Genomic DNA, 22,023 nt, shown 5'->3' on the forward strand with positions numbered 1-22,023 from the left:
ACTGAGTCTATAGGAACATTAGCCTGCTGGTCTTACTGGGTTGATAGGAACATTAGCCTGCTGGCCTTACTGGGTGGATAGGAACATTAGCCTGCTGGCCTTACTGGGTGGATAGGAACATTAGCCTGCTGGCCTTACTGGGTGGATAGGAACATTAGCCTGAGCTGTTTAGGAGGGATAACACACCTGGCACAAATGATTGTCTAGTTCAGTTTTTCCTGCCGAGGGGTGCACTATACCTGCGCCCAGAGGGGATTCGTTAAAAGTCCGGGTACAGGGGGTGACTTAGGTCTAAACTGATTTTGTGAGCCTTGCGGAGGGCCCTGACCTTAAAGATCTCATCCAGGCCTGTCTGTTTGACTCCAAGTACCTTGGGGGAGGGCCCTGACCTTAAAGATCTCATCCAGGCCTGTCTGTTTGACTCCAAGTACCTTGCTTGCTGTGGTGATAATTCTCAGCATATTTCTCTGTCTGACAGTGGCATTGCCAAACCAACAAACAATACAAAAAGTTCAAATACTCTCAGTGAAAGATTTGTAAAACAGAGTCAGTATAGTACAGTATTAACATGAAAAGATTCCAGCTTTTTGAGAAAGTACAGTCTCTGTTGGCTCTTGGCTGTAGATCAGGTCTGTACATTTACTCCACTGAAGCTCATTGTCCAAGACGACACCCAGATATCTCTATTCCTCTACCATCTCTATGTTCTGTCCTCTGATAGATGTTGCAGAGGTAGGTGTTGTACGCATCCTGAAGTCTACGAACATCCCTTTGGTCTTGTTGGTATTGAGGACCAAGTGTGATTCGTCACACCGGCTCTACAAAGCCATTTAGGCCATGTTTGTCCTCGTCAACATGCAACAAGGCTGATCAAGGAAGGCTGTGTCATCAGCGAACTTAACGAGGTGTCTGTCAGGATGGGAACTAGTACAACTATTAGTGTACAAGATGTACATCTCGTCACCACCTTTATCTTACCTTGACCTGCCAATGGCTATTATTGCTCTTTAAGGTGGAATATACTGGTGGATAGTGGTCCAAACTGTGCTTATGTTACCCTGCTGTCAATCATGCCTATGTACTGTATGTATGTATGTATGTATGTATGTATGTATGTATGTATGTATGTATGTATGTATGTATGTATGTATGTATGTGTGTATGTATGTGTGTATGTATGTATGTATGTATGTATGTATGTATGTATGTATGTATGGGAAACCTTCTCCACCTAAAAAGCACAAGAAGGAGTATGGACACCCACCATCTCAGAATGTTCTGAAGACGTTTCCCAAGTTAGAAACAGATAAGAGTAGCATTCCTGAAACATTATTTTTTGTTGAAATATCATTTGATCTCTGACAAATTAAGCTAATTGATTGCACCCAAATGGTCTATTTTAATTCATAGGATTCATATAATCTTCGATATTTCATATCCAATTTGGACCATCATTCTTCCTAATAATGAGTAAGACATGAGGAATCCGATAAAAAAACAATACTTTCAATAAAAAATTGCTAATTTGGGTGCAATCAAATGAGCTTAATTTCACAGAGATCATATTCAATGATCTCAACAAAATAATGTTTCAGGAATGCTAATCTTAGCTGTTTCTACCTACATAAACGATTTCAGAACAATCTGTGTGAAGTGGCCTTCTAAAATGACATGGAATGACTCGTATGTTACCTATTTCTGTATACCACATCCTGAACGTATACCACATCCTGAACGTATACCACATCCTGAACGTATACCACATCCTGAACGTATACAACACCCTGAACGTATACCACATCCTGAACGTATACTACATCCTGAACGTATACCACATCCTAAACGTATACCACATCCTGAACGTATACCACATCCTGAACGTATACCAACCACATCCTGAAAGTATACCACATCCTAAACGTATACCACATCCTGAACGTATACCACATCTTGAACGTATACCACATCCTGAACGTATACCACATCCTAAACGTATACCACATCCTGAACGTATACCACATCCTAAACGTATACCACATCCTGAACGTATACCACATCTTGAACGTATACCACATCCTGAACGTATACCACATCCTAAACGTATACCACATCCTGAACGTATACCACATCCTGAACGTATACCACATCTTGAACGTATACCACATCCTGAACGTATACCACATCCTGAACGTATACCACATCCTGAACGTATACCACATCCTGAACGTATACCACATCCTGAACGTTTCTAAAACCGCCAGTGCTTGATTAAGCTTGCCTAATGAAATATAACCAATGGAAACATCCCAAAAGTGCAACCACTACCCACCTGGCATTCCAAAGCGAACACTCAAAGTATTTGAAAGATTTCAAATAGTATTTGAACCCAGGTATGTGTTTGTTACTCTGTAGGTAACACTGTATAAACCTCCACAAGCACCCCACTGGCCTTCCCTTTCACTCCAAATTGACCGACTGCCTCAAAACAAATCAAGACCGGTAGAACAGGTCTAAACCTTTATACCTTAAGTATAACAGTAAACATGGTCCCCACCTGCTTGCATTTAGGGGACAGGTTTAGATTATTCCAAGAGACCTCTGGTATCAAGTTTAATATCTGATACTTATTGAAGCACTGGCTGTCTCCTTGTTTCGTTCTTGGATTACCTGCCATTTAGGGTCCTACCTTTCCACTGCCCTCATCTCACCTGGAAAATAAACTTTTCTCAAATCAGAAGATTCTGGATGGATTTAGAATACTTTATTTTAAAAGTGGAACTAACAGCTTTTTAACTACTTTGCAGATATGAAACAGACTAAAAATAGGTTCTATTTGACTCCAAATTCCGTGATATATATATATAGAAAGGCATTGTTGGCAGAATAGATAGATACGTTTAAATGGATGATTAATATAATTCACCAATACATTGTTTGCTGACTCCACTGTTTCAGTTTGACTCAATATTTAGAAGAAAAACAGATGACTGTAAAAAAGGCTGGGTATGTAAATGCAATTAAACAAAATACAATCAAATGATCACACGTCAGTCATAACGTAGCTAATAGAGGGACACACAAGCGAGTACAAATGAGTCAACAGTTGAGTCATCTACTTTCTGAAATTACAGCCTGATGCGCTTGCATTGGTGAATTCAACTTCAACTGCGCTGCTTTTGCGTGTCCCGTTAACCGCGCAGTGGAGGGAAAGTGTACAGACACATGCAACAGTTCGCAGTCCGGCTTCGGTTTTTAAAGCTTGACAATGAATAACCAAAAAAACATAAGCTACAACAAAACACCATGCAAAGGAGAAACATATATGTATAATAAAGCAGTATTTGAGCAGTAGCCTAGGCTGGCTACTCAACTACAATACATTTTGAGCGCATCATACAACAATGCTGCATTCAACTGCACCAGTGATCCCATGCAGTGCAAAAAAAAACATGTTATAAGTATAAACCTTAAAACGTACAGCTACGTTTTTTGTTATTTGGAATTGTTACTTTTTGATTAGGTTCGCAACATATTATGCATATAAGCATAGCAGCAAAGGCTTGGCAAATATGATTTCTCTCTTAATTTGTTGTAATGTTAAAATACTATATACATGTACATAATTGGACATTATAAAGGGCCACATTTTTTCAAATAAAACAATACCCAGTTTGGGTCGCAGATGCAGTTTTCTTTTACAAAAACATGTCTGGCCGGCTAATTCATTGTTCTTTCAATAAGGCCCATGAGCTGACAGAGTTTTACACCCCCGGGCTAGCGTATCCATTTCTGTAGTTATTTATTTATTTGGCAAGCTAAAAACACATAACCTAATGTTAGCTAGCTACCTACGTCAATCCAAACATTCTATGAATTTATGCAAACGTGAAATCAACCATATCTAAGTGTTCTCAGAAAATGAAAAAGTAGGTGTCACATTCTGTCTGGGGGTGTATATGAAACAGATTTGATTAAGATATCATGTTGCTAAAACGCTGCCAGTTTCACTTTAAGGGAAATCACTTAATGTTTATTTGGAATATTCTGATATTTTGAACCAATTGGGCCCCAATGACATTTTCATAGTTAATTAGCTTATTTTTCTTGGAAGTGTCTTTATTCATAAGATGAAGTGGGTGGAGAACAAACCCCTATTTAATTTACGACTAAACATTTATTTGTGGAAATCATCAGTAAATGTGAAAACAAACATTATTTTCTCAAATCAACCTTAAAAAGGGACAATCTGGAGTTGCTACATCCATTTTTTTGACTTATAAATTAATGATACGTATACATTGATTCTTGAAGAATAGACCGTATAAATGCCTCCCACGAGCTTAGTTCAACTGTCACACCAGAACCCAAAATATAAGCTTGTTTTACTCCAATGTCTGTAAACATTGTAAATGTAAACAAACACTGTTTAGCCTCAAAACACAGTTAAAAAGATAATTGTGATATCGTGAACGTTCAGTCCTGGCATCCATAGCTCAGTTTATGAATTTGAGAGTGGTTACATTTCTCCATCCCCATCCCTCAGCTTTTCACCAGTTTGTTATTGTTTCAACAGCGGATTGGCTTTTTAAGTGAAATGTAGTATTATTGTCCTCTTTAGGGATAACAATATATAGAGTTGCTTCCTAAAATGAAGTGCTGGTTTAGGTACGCTAAAAGTGACCTCAGTCAGTTGTCTGATAAGCAAATAAACCGTGCAATCTAGTTATATAAACGTGAACCTGACACCAGTCTTTGTCACAATGCTGCACTGGATGCCAATCTTACCTATTTAATTGCTGGGATGATAAACCCTATTCATTCAAACAGACACTCCACTCAGACTCACTATTGTAACATTCGTCCTATCTGAGGTTTGCAGTGAAATTTGTTTATTGGAATGGAAACGAAAGTTCCACAGAAGATATCAACTTCTGCAATCCTTTTGTGACAGTCAGCCACATTTGCCCGTCTTGATGACTTGAAGTTGATAAACCACGTGCACATTTGCATTGCTGAAGGACCGCCATTGTCTTTCAATAGCTCTAAGGCATGTATGATCATTACGCGTGAGACAGTAGTTGGTGTGAAACCTGCATAAACAACTAGAGGAAGTACAGTTACCATCACCTGTACCAACCATGATGTTATGACCTCTATGATACTGCCTGATTACTAGGCGGGATAGTCTTTAATAAAACCTCAGGTGTTGATGGAATAGAGTGTGTGTGCCTCCCCCCCCCCTCGCTCATTTGAATGTGTGTGTTTTCAGAATGAGCTGTGGTTCAGTGTGACAGACAAAGTAGACTGCCCTGTTCTGCTCTAGGGGTACTATCACTAGCTAAATCTCTAGTTTCTGAAACCATAACATTGACACCTGTAGCCCAAAAAAAACCGATAACATCTCTGAGGGTTGTCTTCCGAGGCGTGTTTCCACAATAGAGAAGCAGGGGTTCCTATACCATCAGTCACGCTGGCTACACCACCCTGTCCCCCCCTGTCCACACGCATACACGTGTTCTGTATCCATACACCCATACACTCTAAGACATACACATTCTGTAGGCTGTATCCTCTCCCTCTTATAAATCGGGGTCAAAATGGATGACTGTTTTAGTAGGGTTGTTTGGCAACACTTAAAACCGACAGGTACGAAGCTTAATAACTTTGGAACTGCTCAAAATGGCGGTTATTTAGTCCGGATCATTACGAGATGACAATACGACATTAGGAGGGAGGGAAACATGCCCGTGACAAGTCTCACAAAGCCGTGTAAAGCCCCATAATAAAGGATTGCACTTGTCATCCGTAGTAAAATGTTACCAATTGTTTCACATAGACAGAAGGACGGAAGATCCTGGTCTGGTGTCTTGTTTGTCCATGCAAATGTCAACCACAGATTTCCCGGGTGTGGTCAGTCGACATAGCCACCAGGTGAGAAAGGAGGACTGACATTTGTTACAGACAAACTCAGAGCTTATGTGACCGAGGTTCATTTGAATCCTGATTTGATTTTAAATGTAAAATACACACTAAGTCCCTTTTTGGCTTTCCTAAACAAATGTTCTCCCACGGCTACGGAGGCTACTGTGGGCCCAGCTGGCCAGTGTGTGTGTGTGTGTGTGTGTGTGTGTGTGTGTGTGTGTGTGACAGAGAGCGTACATAGTCAGTGGTTAGTCTTAGATTTTCATAAAACTTAACCTTCCTAAACCCATAGTATCCATCTGTTTAAAATGCTCAAAATGACAACACAAAGCGAGAAACAAGTCAAATCAGGTAATTGAGCCGTAAGATGACAAACAAGACGAGATGAACAAGATAAGGGCGCTAATGAATTCAATTGAAATATGGCAATACGATAAATCTTGTCGACAACAACCAGTATTTGTGGTTGAGAGACCCTTGAATCATGTGTTGATTAGGCCAATGTTGCTCTGGTTCGGTCTCACACCTGCTGTACCATGAGAAATAGGAGGGGTCACAAGCAGGACATTCTCTCCCTCTTCAACAACCAGTAAACAACCTGCATGCTTCATCTGCAAATATTGCTGTTTCCCCAGTGACTGTTGTAACCTTGACATTGCCTGGAAGAGAAACCCAAGGGAGCACAAATAGGACTCAAGGCACGCCGGTCAGGTTACGTCACAAAAACACTGTTCTTCTAGAGGTCATCAACAACTAAATCGGACACAACCACTAAACACACCGACTGTTCATATGAAACTACTGAATTGCATAGACCTGGGTTCAACTACTATTTGAAATGTTACAAATACGTGGAGTGTTTGGTTTGAGACTGCCTGGATTGCCCCCGATGTGTGCGGTTTACATGATTTGGGATTTTTTTTTTGGGGGGGGGGGTTGATTGCGCCTGGCAAGTTCAATCAAGCCCAACTAAAGTAAATGAAGAAGAGGAGGAGGTAGAGTAGAGAAGCAGGAAGGTGATTTGGTTCTGCCGGGCAACCTGAGGGGAGTGAGAAGGAGGAGGATATCAGGGCTTCTGGAGGTGGTTAACCCACAGGACTTTAAAAAGCCCCTAATGCAGGGTGACGCAGCTATGAATCTAGCTGGGGGCTGATAATAATAGTGGCTAACGGAGAGAGGGGCGGGCTGAGAATATACTGGCTGGCTGGTTGAAAGGCTGTTTGAATCGGAAGGCTGAGAATATACTGTCTGAGAGAGAGAGAGAGGCTGTTATAACGTGAAGGCTGAAAATATACTGTCTGAGAGAGAGAGAGAGGCTGTTATAACGTGAAGGCTGAAAATATACTGTCTGAGAGAGAGAGAGAGGCTGTTATAACGTGAAGGCTGAAAATATACTGGCTGTTTTTTTGTTGTTGTTCGGCTCCAGACACAACCACTTAGCAGATGAATGAAGCATGCTCCCCGCTCCCGCACTCAGCCGAACGACGTGGCGCCACACAACGCAGCAAGATGAGTGCCGCGGAGGCATTTCACACAGCCGTACCAGTCACAACCACTTGCATATACAGTTATACACACACACACACACACACACACACACACACACACACACACACACACAGGGAACAGATAAACATTTTTACGGAAACGGACAATTACTTCATTAAAAAAAACTTGATTTAACCCAGTAATCACTTAGTAAATGTAGCTACAGTATTTCTACGCTAAAAGTGATACCTGTAATGTGCAACTTCCCTTTTCTCTTTACAACATCCTTTATTCCTCCACTATCAATATCAAAACCAAGGAAGTGTTTTGGGAACTAAGTTACAGATGGGAAGACTTTCATTTCTTTGCTTTCCTTTTTCAGCTTAACTGCCAAGCTGGTGCTGAGGGTTTCAAGTTACTCCTCCACAGCCTGAGACTGACAGACAGAGAGACAGAGTGTTAACTCGGTGTTAGCTCAGTACTGGCCTGAACCGACAAGAGACGTTTATTTTTAATAATAATTCCACAACAGTGGAGCCCTGGTAGTATTTGTATAAATTATAACTAAGTGGTTAAGTCTGGAGATGATCTTGGTACTAGCTACTGGAGAGTGATTACAGACTCAGCTAACATATACTAACACTGATAATTGGTCTATAGAGGAGAGAGAGAGAAGAGCTGCTTTACATGGGGATTATATGCTGCTGCTGAAGATAAGCACATGAAATACTGTAATATACTCTATACTCTATATAAATACTGCAACAGTTACAGAGTATTATTGAAGACCCCACAGACTATTTTCCCATAGAGAAGAGAGAAAAGCTGCTGTCAAAGAAGAGAAGAGAAAAAGGAGACCAAAAATAAAGACAACAATAATTTGATTGGTGCTTATATTTGTCGTATTTCACACATGCAGAAGTGTATTAACACACGTGTGAATTGGAAATGTTTTTTTTTTCTTTTTCATATCTCCCTGAGACACCCTCGGAGAGTGTGGTCACGGCCAGGGTCTGTTATTATCAATGCAGACCCTAGAGCAATTATGGGTAAGTGCCATGCTCAAGGGCACGTGGGCAGATTTTTCACCTTGTCGGCTCGGGGATTCGACCTAGCGACCTTTCGGGTTACCGGCCCAACTCGCTAACCACTAGGCAACCAATAATTCATAATTGTAGAGAACTGGGGGGGGGGGGGTCATTTTCAACCAAAAAAATCCATCTGCGTTGCCAAGGGCTAAAATAGAAGTCACTTCTTTTGTGGCGCTGAACACGATGCAAGTCCTGCCTCTCCCATCTCCTCATTGGTTTATAGAAGCAGATACACACGTGCCATCTCCTCATTGGTTATACCCACGTGGGTGATTGAAATATGTACTGAGTTTGGTCGGTCGTTGTGGTAACTATGACAGTTAGATGCCAATCGCAATTTAAAGTCCAAAGAAGAAAAAGCCTGGAAGGAGGAGATATGACTAGAAACGGTTTGTTTAACCGTTTTATGTGTGGATTAATTGTCGGAGTAGAGGACCTTGTGTATTTCAGGTAAAATTGCAACTCAACATTTATATCCCAGGACAAAATAGTTAGCTAGCTAAATTGCCATAAATGTTTAATGCTTTTCGACCTGTCCCCAAATTAATATAATTGGTTCAGTTTGTTTTGATATATTAACCTGCGTGTCGTGATCACATTTGGTGTGGGAAAAAAATCTATTTGCGCATGATGACGTGAGGGCGGGTTGTGTACGGTGTCAAGGCATATGAACTAACATGTTATAGAACAAACAACGCAATTATCACAACACATAGGTTGTAATACGGAAAAAAAATCAGGCTTGGCTTCCCCAGTGATTTTACACACGCACCGCTACTGCCTAAATCAATGAAAAATGAGGCTGTATAAGCTTGAAAAAGAGTAATACAGTTAAACACCACAGAGGGAGAAACAATTAAACACAAATAATTATATTTAAGTAATTAATTGAAGTCGGAAGTTTACATACACTTAGGTTGGAGTCATTAAAACTCGTTTTTCAACCACTCCACAGGCAAGTCGGTTAGGACATCTACTTTGTGCATGACACAAGTCATTTTTCCAACAATTGTTTACAGACAAATTATTTAACTTATAATTCACTGTGTCACAATTCCAGTGGGTCAGAAGTTTACATACATGTCATGGCTTTAGAAGCTTCTGATAAGCTAATTGACATCATTTGAGTCAATTAGAGGTGTTCCTATGGATGTATTTCAAGGCAAACCTTCAAACTCACAGACTCTTTGCTTGACATCATGGGAAAATCAAAAGAAATCAGCCAAGAACTCAGAATTTTTTTTGTAGACTTCCACAAGTTTGGTTCATCCTTGGGAGCAATTTCCAAATGCCTGGAGGTACCACGTTCATCTGTACAAACAATGGTATGCAAGTATAAACACCATGAGACCACGGAGTCGTCATACTGCTCAGGAAGGAGACGTTCTGTCTCCTAGAGATGAACGTACTTTGGTGCGAAAAGTGCAAATCAATCCCAGAACAATAGCAAAGGACCTTGTGAAGATGCTGGAGGAAACAGGTAGAAAAGTATTTATATCCACAGTAAAATGAGTCCTATATCGACATAACCTGAAAGGCCGCTCAGCAAGGAATAAGCCACTGCTCCAAAACTGCCATAAAAAAGCCAGACCACGGTTTGCAACTGCAAACAAAGATCGTACTTTTTGGAGAAATGTCCTCTGGTCTGGTGAAACAAAAATAGAACTGTTTGGCCATAATGACCATCGTTATGTTTGAAGGAAAGCCGAAGAACACCATCCCAACCGTGAAGCTCAGGGGTGGAAGCATCATATTGTGGGGGTGCTTTGCTGAAGGAGGGACCAGTGCACTTCACAAAATAGATGGCATCATGAGGAAAGACAATTATGTGGACATATTGAAGCAACATCTCAAGACATCAGTCAGGAAGTTAAAGCTTGGTCACAAATGGGTCTTCCAAATGGACAATGACCCCAAGCATACTTCCAAAGTTGTGGCAAAATGGCTTAATTAAGGACAACAAAGTCAAGGTATTGGAGTGACCATCACAAAGCCCTGACCTCAATCCTATAGAACATTTGTGGGCAGAACTGAAAAAGCGTGTGCGAGCAAGGAGGCCTACAAACCTGACTCAGTTACACCAGCTCTGTCAGGGGGAATCGGCCAAAATTCAGCCAACTTATTGTGGGAAGCTTGTGGAAGGCTACCCGAAACGTTTGACCCAAGTTAAATAATTGAAAGGCAATGCTACCAAATACTAATTGAGTGCATGTAAACTTCTGACCCACTCGGAATGTGATGAAAGAAATTAAAGCTGAAATAAATAATTCTCTACTATTAATCTGACATTTCATATTCTTAAAATAAAGTGGTGATCCTAACTGACCTAAGACGGGGAATTTTTTTACAAGGATTAAATGTCAGGAATTGTGAAAAGCTGAGTTTAAATGTATTTGGCTAAGATGTATGTAAACTTCCGACTTCAACTGTATTTAGCTGAAAATGCAGATAGACTGATCACTGGTTCCATCAGAATAGGCCTAGAATGCCAAGCCTGTAAGGAGCAGAGGATAGCAGGTTGACTGAGGAACATCAGGTTGACAGAGGCCAATGTGGTGGAGTAGCATGTACCGGAGCCGAGGACAGCAGGCTGACTGATGCGGGTAGGGGTGTGGGACTGGATGCTGGCAATAAGTCATCTTAATTGCATGTTGTTTTTTTCCGCGTCACTCCTAGCTGGCTGAGAGGCAGATTCTCTCTGCATCAATGCCACCAAATACCCAGTACACCAGTAATATCTTCAACCACCAACTTGAAGGCCTGTTTTCTGTAATGACTGAACTGCATCTCGTTATGCCCAGCAGGTGTGTTCCCTGCTCAATGGGATGCCATTTCTCAGCAGTACATCTGGGGACACAGCACTGGTGCAGTCCCTTTTTACACCCCTGTCTCCTGAAATGCCAAGAATCCTTTCTGTAAAAATCAAATCAAATCAAATAAAAAATGCCATCAAAATCCAAGTTTATAAAACCTCTACACAGGATACAGTGGGGGTGTAAATGGTGCAATGTATAATGACATGCCTACCTGCAAGCTGCCTCTCAACGGTGAAATATCAGAACATAGAGCACAAAAGTAACAACAGTAACACAATAAGGTGAGTGGTAAACACATATTTATAAGTATAAAAGTAGGAGTAAAACTAGCAGTAACGGTATGTAATATGAAATGTGATATGTCATCAAATGGTTATTTACAAGTCGATAAAGTGAAGTATAAATAAATACTAATACAGACACATACTCACTCACACACACACACACACACACCCACACACATGCATGCACACGAGCGTGAGCGCACACACCATAGTGGCCTCAAAGCTCATCACTAAGCTAAAGAGCCGGGGACTAAACCCGGACTATTTTGTAGTGACTGCTGCTACTTGCTGTTTATTATCTATGCATAGTCACTTCTCCCGTACATATGTGTACATATCACCTCGAATAACCTGTAACCCCGCACATTGACTCAGTACCGGTACCCCCTGTGTATAGCCTCGTTATTGTTATTTTATTGTGTTACTTTTTAAACTTGAGTATATTTAGCAAATATTTTCTCAACTCTTATTTTTCTTAAAATTGCATCGTTGGTTAAGGGCTTGTAAGTAAGCATTTCATTGTCAGGTCTGCACCTGTTGTATTTGGAGCATGTGACAAATACAAATTTGATTGGAATTTATCTGACACACACACGCACGCACGCACAGTAGCAGGGTTTGTGGGCTGTTAGCCAGCAAAGAAGTTCCCCAACTGTCACCAGGCAGCCTCTTGGCACACACACGCTCACACACACACACACACACGCTCACACATCAATTTTATATCCACAATAAAGCTGTCGTCTGTCCATAAACAGGCTGAGTGGCACACACTTTCACCTGGCTCTGTGCACTGTCTCTGTCTCACGGACCTGTCACAGGACCAGAGGGAGGGAGAAAAACACTTTCACCAGAGAAAGAGAGAAAGAGAGGGAGAAAAACACTTTCACCAGAGAAAGAGAGAGAGAAAAACACTTTCATCAGAGAAAGAGAGAAAGAGAGAGACACTTTTACCAGAGAAAGAGAGAGAGAGAAAGAAAGAGCGAGAGAGACACTTTTACCAGAGAAAGAGAGAGAGAGAGAGAGAAAGAGTGAGAGAGACACTTTTACCAGAGAAAGAGAGAGAGAGACACTTTTACCAGAGAAAGAGAGAAAGAGCGAGAGAGACACTTTTACCAGAGAAAGAGAGAGAGAGAGAGAGAGACACTTTTACCAGAGAAAGAGAGAAAGAGAGAGAGAGACACTTTTACCAGAGAAAGAGAGAAAGAGCGAGAGAGACACTTTTACCAGAGAAAGAGAGAGAGAGAGAGAGAAAAACACTTTCACCAGAGAAAGAGAGAAAGAGAGAGACACTTTTACCAGAGAAAGAGCGAGAGAGAGACTTTTACCAGAGAAAGAGAAAGAGAGACACTTACCAGAGAAAGAGAGAGAAAGAGAGAGAGAGAAAGAGCGAGAGAGACACGTTTACCAGAGAGAGAAAGAGAGAGAGAGACACTTTTACCAGAGAAAGAGAGAGAGAGAGAGAGAGAGACACTTTTACCAGAGAAAGAGAGAAAGAGAGAGAGAGACACTTTTACCAGAGAAAGAGAGAAAGAGAGAGAGAAAAACACTTTCACCAGAGAAAGAGAGAAAGAGAGAGACACTTTTACCAGAGAAAGAGCGAGAGAGAGACTTTTACCAGAGAAAGAGAAAGAGAGACACTTACCAGAGAAAGAGAGAGAAAGAGAGAGAGAGAAAGAGCGAGAGAGACACGTTTACCAGAGAGAGAAAGAGAGAGAGAGACACTTTTACCAGAGAAAGAGAGAAAGAGCGAGAGACACTTTTACCAGAGAAAGAGAGAGAGAGAGACACTTTTACCAGAGAAAGAGAGAAAGAGAGAGAGACACTTTTACCAGAGAAAGAGAGAAAGAGCGAGAGAGATACTTTTACCAGAGAAAGAGAGAGACACTTTTACCAGAGAAAGAGCGAGAGAGACACTTTTACCAGAGAAAGAGAGAGAGAGAGAGACACTTTTACCAGAGAAAGAGAGAAAGAGAGAGAGAGACACTTTTACCAGAGAAAGAGAGAAAGAGCGAGAGAGACACTTTTACCAGAGAAAGAGAGAGACACTTTTACCAGAGAAAGAGCGAGAGAGACACTTTTACCAGAGAAAGAGAGAGAGAGAGAGAGACACTTTTACCAGAGAAAGAGAGACAGAGAGAGAGAGAGAGAGAGAGAGACACTTTTACCAGAGAAAGAGCGAGAGACACTTTTACCAGAGAAAGAGAGAGAGAGAGAGACACTTTCACCAGAGGGATGGCGAGTGAGAGGAAGAAAGAAGTCCCATGCGTTGCATTATTATTTTTCAGAGTGAGTTCTTCTTACTGAAAATGTAGCAGAATGGCACTCGATACCGAGCATTTACTTATCTCTCTGTTAGAAATCAAACTAAATGTTGGATAACTTCCCTAATGAACAGCAGGTTGGCATTTATTGCCACGAGTCTTTTGTCCTGGAGGCAGAACTAAGTGATTTCCCCCTCGATTCAGACCCCTCGACTTTTTCCACATTTTGTTACGTTACAGCACACAATGTCCCATCACGACCAAGTGAAAACAGGTCTAGACATTTTTGCAAATGTATTACAAATAATAACAGCAATACCTTATTTACATAAGTATTCAGGCCCTTTGCTATGAGACTTGAAATTGAGCTCAGGTGCAACCATCTCTGCAGCACTCCACCAATCAGGCCTTTATTGTAGAGCGGCCATAAGGAAGCCACTCCTCAGTAAAAGGCACATGACAGCCCGCTTTGAATTTGCCAAAACACACCTAAATGATTCTCAGAACATGAGAAACAAGATTCTCTGGTCTGATGAGAGATCCATGATGAAAACTTGCTCCAGAGCGCTCAGGACCTCAGACTGGGGCGAAGGTTCACCTTCCAACAGGACAACGACCCTAAGCACACAGCCAAGACAACGCAGGAGTGGCTTCGAGACAAGTCTCTGAGTGGCCAAGCCAGAACCCGGACTTGAACCCGATCTAACATCTCTGGAGAGACCTGAAAATAGCTGTGCAGCGAAGCTGACAGAGCTTGAGAGGATCTGCAGAGAAGAATAGGTGTTCCAAGCCTGTAGCGTCATACCTAAGAAGACTCGAGGCTGTAATTGTTGCCAAAGGTGCTTCAACAAAATACTGAGAAAAGGGTCTGAATACGTATATAAATGTGATATTTAAGTAGTATTTTTTTATTTTTAATTTGCAAACATTTCTAAAAAACTGTTTTTGCTTTGGGGTATTGTGTGTAGATTAATGAGTGAAAAAAAAACAATTGAATCCGTTTTAGAATAAGGCTGTTACGTAACAAAATGTGGAAAAAGTCAAGGGGTCTGAATACTTTCCGAAGGCACTGATGGCCAGCTGCAAAGTCAACATTGGCTATATTGAAAAAATTCATGGAAACTAAAATGTACAGTCGTATGAAGAAGTTTGGGCACCCCTGACAATGTTTGGGTGTTTGGATAAGCAATTTAATTTTGATCTATCAAATAACTGATGGACACAGTAATATTTCAGTAGTGAAATGGGGTTTATTGAATTAACAGAAAATGTGCAATATGCATCAAAACTAAATTAGACAGGGGCATAAATTTGGGCACCCCAATAGAAAAATCACATCAATATTTAGTAGAGCCTCCTTTTGCTAATATAACAGCCTCTAGACGCTTCCCATAGCCTCTAATGAGTGTCTGGATTCTGGATGAAGGTATTTTGGACCATTCCCCCTTACAAAACTTCTCCTGTTCAGTTAGGTTTGATGGTTGCCGAGCATTGACAGCCCGCTTCTAATCATCCCACCGATTCTCAATGATATTCATGTCTGGGGACTGGGATGGCCATTCCAGAACATTGTACTTGTTCCTCTGCATAAATGCCCGGGTAGATCTTTTGAGCAGTGTTTTGGGTCGTTGTCTTGTTGAAATATCCAGCCCCGGCATAACTTCAACTTTGTGACTGATTCTTCAACATTATTCCCAAGAATCTGCTGATATTGAGTGGAATCCATGCAACCCTCAATTTGAACAAGATTCCCAGTACCGGCACTGGCCACACAGCCCCACAGCATGATGGAACCCCCACCAAATTCTACTGTGGGTAGCAAGTGTTTTTCTTGGAACGCTGTGTTTTTTTGCCGCCGTGCATAACGTCCCTTGTTATGACCAGATAACTCAATCTTTGTTTCATCAGTCCACAGCACCTTATTCCAAAATGAAGCGGGCTTGTCCAAATGTGCGTTTGCATACCTCAAGCGACTCTGTGTGTGCAGAAAAGGCTTCTTCCGCATCACTCTCCCATACAGCTTCTCCTTGTGCAAAGTGCCCTGAATTGTTGAACGATGCACAGTGACACCATCGGCAGCAAGATGATGTTGTAGGTCTTTGGAGGTGGTCTGTGGGCTGTTTTTGACCGTTCTCACCATCCTTCGCCTTCGCCTCTCCGATATTTTACTTGGCCTGCCACTTTTTGCTTTTTGTAGCCTTCCTCTAAACCATAATGTTGAACAATCTTTGTTTTCAGGTCATTTGAGAGTTGTTTTGAGGCCCCCATGTTGCCACTCTTCAGAGGAGAGTCAAAGAGAACAACAACTTGCATTTGGCCACCTTAAATACCTTTTCTCATGATTGGATGCACTTGTCTATGAAGTTCAAGGCTTAATGAGCTCACCAAACCAATTGTGTGTTCCAATTAATCAGTGCTAAGTAGTTACAGGTATTCAAATCAACAGAATGACAAGGGTGCCCACATATTGCACATCTTAGGTTTTACTGCTAACCTACAAAGCATTACATGGGCTTGCTCCTATCTATCTCTCTGATTTGGTCCTGCCGTACATACCTACACGTACGCTACGGTCACAAGACGCAGGCCTCCTAATTGTCCCTAGAATTTTTAAGCAAACAGCTGGAGGCAGGGCTTTCTCCTATAGAGCTCCATTTTTATGGAACGGTCTGCCTACCCATGTCAGAGACGCAAACTCGGTCTCAACCTTTAAGTCTCTACTGAAGACTCATCTCTTCAGTGGGTCATATGATTGAGTGTAGTCTGGCCCAGGAGTGGGAGGGTGAACGGAAAGGCTCTGGAGCAACGAACCACCCTTGCTGTCTCTGCCTGGCCGGTTCCCCTCTTTCCACTGGGATTCTCTGCCTCTAACCCTATTACAGGGGCTGAGTCACTGGCTTTACTGGGGCTCTCTCATGCCGTCCCTGGAGGAGGTGCGTCACCTGAGTGGGTTGAGTCACTGATGTGGTCATCCTGTCTGGGTTGGCGCCCCCCCCCCCCCTTAAGTTGTGCCGTGGCGGAGGTCTTTGTGGGCTATACTCAGCCTTGTCTCAGGATGGTAAGTTGGTGGTTGAAGATATCCCTCTAGTGGTGTGGGGGCTGTGCTTTGGCAAAGTGGGTGGGGTTATATCCTTCCTGTTTGGCCCTGTCCGGGGGTGTCCTCGGAGTGGGCCACAGTGTCTCCTGACCCCTCCTGTCTCAGCCTCCAGTATTTATGCTGCAGTAGTTTATGTGTCGGGGGGCTAGGGTCAGTTTGTTATATCTGGAGTACTTCTCCTGTCCTATTCGGTGTCCTGTGTGAATCTAAGTGTGCGTTATCTAATTCTCTCCTTCTCTCTTTCTCTCTCTCGGAGGACCTGAGCCCTAGGACCATGCCCCAGGACTACCTGACATGATGACTCCTTGCTGTCCCCAGTCCACCTGGCTGTGCTGCTGCTCCAGTTTCAACTGTTCTGCCTTATTATTATTCGACCATGCTGATCATTTATGAACATTTGAACATCTTGGCCATGTTCTGTTATAATCTCCACCCGGCACAGCCAGAAGAGGACTGGCCATCCCACATATGCTCTCTCTAATTCTCTCTTTCTTTCTCTCTCTCGGAGGACCTGAGCCCTAGGACCATGCCCCAGGAATACCTGACATGATGACTCCTTGCTGTCCCCAGTCCACCTGACTGTGCTGCTGCTCCAGTTTCAACTATTCTGCCTTATTATTATTCGACCATGCTGGTCATTTATGAACATTTGAACATCTTGACCATGTTTTGTTATAATCTCCACCCGGCACAGCCAGAAGAGGACTGGCCACCCCACATAGCCTGGTTCCTCTCTAGGTTTCTTCCTAGGTTTTGGCCTTTCTAGGGAGTTTTTCCTAGCCACCGTGCTTCTTCACCTGCATTGCTTGCTGTTTGGGGTTTTAGGCTGGGTTTCTGTACAGCACTTTGAGATATCAGCTGATGTACGAAGGGCTATATAAAATAAATTTGATTGATTTGATTGATTGATCTTTGCATAGCCTATTTTTCACATCTGATTTAATTTCATACAACTTAATATTGCTACACTAAAAATCTTTGTCTGGACAATACCCCAGTACTCAGCTTTAATTAGAAAATGAATGGCATGCCACTGTGATCATTTACTGTGAGGACAGAGTCAATTATTATGCAGCCTCAGAGGGGTGCCCAAACCTTTTCATACGACTGTATTCAAGGTTAGGGTCAGGCATTAAGGTTAGCAGTGTGGTTAAGGTTAGTTTTAAAACCAAATCGTATGACTTTCTGACTGTGCCGGCTAGTGACCACTCTGCAGAGCTGCCTCCAGAACAAGATTCATGATGGAAAAATGCTAACCTGCCAATGAACATGGAAATCCGAATGCAGATCGAAAAAAGAAAAAAAAGATTGAAAAACAATAACGACCATTTATACTAGAGGTCACCATTGTTTCAGTTAAACTCCCACCAGGTGCATCTTGCCATGTTACTTTAGTCTACACACTAAATAAGATAGGAACACACACACCTGTTTTTAGAGGGAAACGTGAGGGTATACATTGAATACCTCAGCTGTGCCGAGTACAGGAAGAGTAGCTATGCCGGGAGCGATTACGGTTAAAACAAGGTGGACATGTCTACCGGCTGCCAGTACACGTACCCTTCGTTGCGGAAGACGGTTCTAAAGCAGTCCGCGAGGCTCTTGTAGTTGTGTGGATCACTGGTGCCTCTCTGGATCTGAAACCTGACAGACGACATCCCATTAGAACAAATGCAATACGCACCGAGTACAGCAGATATCAGGAACAGCTTTAGTCGGATCAGTGATCGGGCTGTTTCTTTGAGAAACTCGCACCTTGGAATATTGATTACATGCATGTCATAGATTGATTTCAAAAGGGGACATCATCGTCCTAATTGTCATGTAAATGTCCACACTTATCCATTTACTCTCCTCCTCCCTCCCTCCCTCCCCTCCCTCCCTCCACTCCTAACCACAGGTCCCTCCAGCCCAGAGGAGAAGTCAAACATTTACTTAACCCAGCCTATATGCAATTAGCCCCTCAACTCCCCAGGACCAGGACCAAGCTTTACGTAGCTAGCGCTGAATTCTGCTAACATGCTAGTAAGGAGCATTGTAACAGCTCCTGGGTTACGTGTAAATGTTTTAATATGATAGAAGCAGTTGATGGGATTCGGTGTTGTACTAAACACGCTGCTAAACCCCCTAATAAAGACGTCTGAGCTCTGTGTAAATCTTTTACATGATACAACCGCTGGAGGTGAGGGGATTCAGAGAGGTGGGCGGCAGGGCTGGGGTTTTGGTGAGGGGATGGCTGAGGGCTGCCGTGCATTGGCGAGGCTGGGGGCGTGAGAGCTGTAAACAGGGGAAGGTTGGGGGCCATCAAGGCTGGGGTATTGTTGAGAGGATGGTTAGGAAGAGTTAGGGTTATACGTTACATATTTGGGGAAGAGAAGGTTGGGATGCCTTGAAATTATTTTATTTTCACTGCTGAAGGCCCTTTGGCACTCTGGACATGACTCCTGGACCAATGAAAGGATGGCACAGCGAACAGAATCACCAATCAGCACATTAACTTAACAAAAGCACCCCTGAACATTACAATTGTTATGACAAACAACTGGAAGACAGAGGAAAGAAAGACAACGAGAGACAGAAGAGGGCTCAGTGACGGTGACATAGTGGAGAGGAGTCTGGGAGGAAGATTCTCTCCTCGTACGGCTCTCAATGGTAGGTTATGAGGTCAGCAGTAAGTCGTCCAGGCAGGTGCCTGATGGAGCCATAAAGGGCCACGGGTCCTAACAGGGGAGGATGGGTGAGGAGGGGGAAAAGAGTAAGAAGGGACAGAGGAGAGAAGGGGGGAGGAGGAGGGGGGGTGGGAAGAGGGAGAGGAGCAGGGCTGATGACAGGGGAGGGACGGGGCAGGGGAGGAAGAGGAGGTTGGAGAAGAGGGAGGACGGGTGAGGTTTAGTGGGGTGAGCAGACCTCATATCGCCAACACATTAACACCTTACAGGGAGAGTCCCCAAAATCCTATTTGTTGGATTCCCCAATAGCTTGTAACCCGTGGCTGAGCCCAGCTTAAATCACAGCAACAAAGAGACGTCCAACACCATGTTAAAGATGAGAAGGAAAGGAGTGGAAGAAAAGGGGGCTATGGAAGAAAGGAGGGCGGTGTTGGAGGGGTGTACGGGGGAATTGGGGTGCCGTAGGGTGGGGGCAGACCCAGAAGATTTAAGACCAGTGGGGCTTGTAAACAAATTCAAATCGAGCTTAATTAAAGGCATATGAGTCCAGGGTCAAGGCTTGAAGGGGTCCTGTCCCTTCGTAACCCCCGATCCCTCTCGCCTCTCTCTCCTATCTCTCTCTCTCAGGGCCAGTTGGGTTCGGGGGGTTGGGGGGGGGGGGGGGGGGGGGGGTGGAGTGAGAGAGACACACCGAGGTGGATCGGAGACAGAGATGGAGAGGGCAGGGTCGAGGTGGAGGTGGGCCGTGGTCCGGTCTCAGCCCTCTGACTCCACACCTGACCCTGGGGTCAGCTCATTTCCTCATGGCCCTTCTCTACCCTGCCATAAAACCAGGACCAAAGAGCTAGGCTCAGGGAGGGAGAGATAATGGGGAGGAAGCTACAAGCCTCAATAGGAGAGGAAGTAGGAGAGATAATGGGGAGGACGACCAGAGAGAGGAGGCCATGGCCCTGGAGGAGAAAGAAGCCTTGAGTAAAGAGGAAGAGGAGAGATGATGGGGAGGACCACAGATGGGGAGGACCAATAGAAACCAGAAGAGAGGAGAGGCGGCCTGCGGGCCCGGAGGAATAGGTAACCTCAGGCCTCAGTGGTCTTCGTGTGGGAGGGTGTGACTACTAGTGTTGCCTTGCCTTTCACAATCAAATGTGAAGAAGTGCTGAAATGACAAATACTCCTGCATTTGCCTGCAGGAGAATATTGAGTTTGACAAGGCACGGGTTCCGTAGATAAGCTGCTTTCTGAAGTAGACAAGGAGCTAGTTAATGTAAGCCAGACGAAACGCTGAGCGCTGAGTGTTTTGGTCGACTGGTAAAGAGAGAGATAAGCTGGCGTCAGTGAGTGACTCTGCTCTGGCGGATCCTCTCGGCCTTGGATCCTTGGAGCCGGGAGCAGCCGCCTTGGCGTCGTAAACTCAGCAGACAGACAGACAGACAGAACAGGAACCAGAGGAAAGCCCAGGGGCTCCTTTAAAACATCACACTCCAAGCGTTCTTCTCTCCCTCCCTCTCTTCCCGGGCCAGAACCGGACGAGATGTACTCAGAGGTGATGAGATGTGGGAGTTCATCGACAGTCACTTCCCCTCTCTACTCCCCTCCTCTGACAGTAGTCAACTCTCCACTCCCAAGACCCCCCCCCTCCCCTCTCCACTCTTCCTGGCCCTGGCCCAGTTTTACAAGTCCTGGGAGCTTCACCATGAGACTGGCCAGGTGAGGGGGTAAGGGGATGAAGGCCAGGGCAGATTGGTGCTTCTGTGAGCCTATAGACTGGGGAATAGCATTCAGGGTTAAATAATCCTCCACCCCAACAACCTGACCCCAACCCCCCTATAAAAGACACAGATCCTAGGCCTGCGTCTCATATGGCACCCTTGTCCCTTTACAGTGCACTAGTTTTGACCAGAGCCCATCGGGGCCTATATAGGCAGAAGCAGCAGTGTTTCAGGGCCAAACAGGGCAACATGGACCAGGGGCTGTGTCCCCCAATGTACCCCAGAGGTAATGAGGACCGGGGCTTGGGGACCAACCAATGAATTTCTATATACAGTGGGGCAAAAAAGTATTTAGTCAGCCACCAATTGTGCAAGTTCTCCCACTTAAAAAGATGAGAGAGGCCTGTAATTTTCATCATAGGTACACTTCAACTATGGCAGACAAAATGAGAAGAAAAAAAATCCAGAAAATCACATTGTAGGATTATTAATGAATTTATTTGCAAATTATGGTGGAAAATAAATATTTGGTCAATAACAAAAGTTTATCTCAAAACTTTGTTATATACCCTTTGTTGGCAATGACAGAGGTAAAACGTTTTCTGTAAGTCTTCACAAGGTTTTCACACACTGTTGCTGGTATTTTGGCCCAGATCTCCTCTAGAGCAGTGATGTTTTGGGGC

At 43.5% G+C, this 22,023-nt stretch overlaps 1 protein-coding gene across 10 annotated transcripts in view; it reads right to left on the bottom strand.

Moving 5' to 3' along the window:
- Positions 1 to 22,023, bottom strand: part of slc25a21 (solute carrier family 25 member 21) — a 259,138-nt gene that overhangs the window by 19,360 nt on the left and 217,755 nt on the right. For 6 of the 10 annotated variants that reach the window (XM_036954590.2, XM_021573850.3, XM_021573854.3 and 3 more), the window contains one exon: positions 18,523 to 18,606. The exons of the other annotated variants lie outside the window; for them this stretch is intronic. In XM_036954590.2, the coding sequence (XP_036810485.1) occupies positions 18,523 to 18,606 (84 nt within the window). The remainder of the gene's footprint in view (positions 1 to 18,522; positions 18,607 to 22,023) is intronic. 10 annotated transcript variants of the gene reach the window in all.

This window comes from Oncorhynchus mykiss, chromosome 19, assembly GCF_057628025.1.
Source record: "Oncorhynchus mykiss isolate SJ-2025 chromosome 19, ASM5762802v1, whole genome shotgun sequence".
Lineage (NCBI taxonomy): Eukaryota > Metazoa > Chordata > Actinopteri > Salmoniformes > Salmonidae > Oncorhynchus > Oncorhynchus mykiss.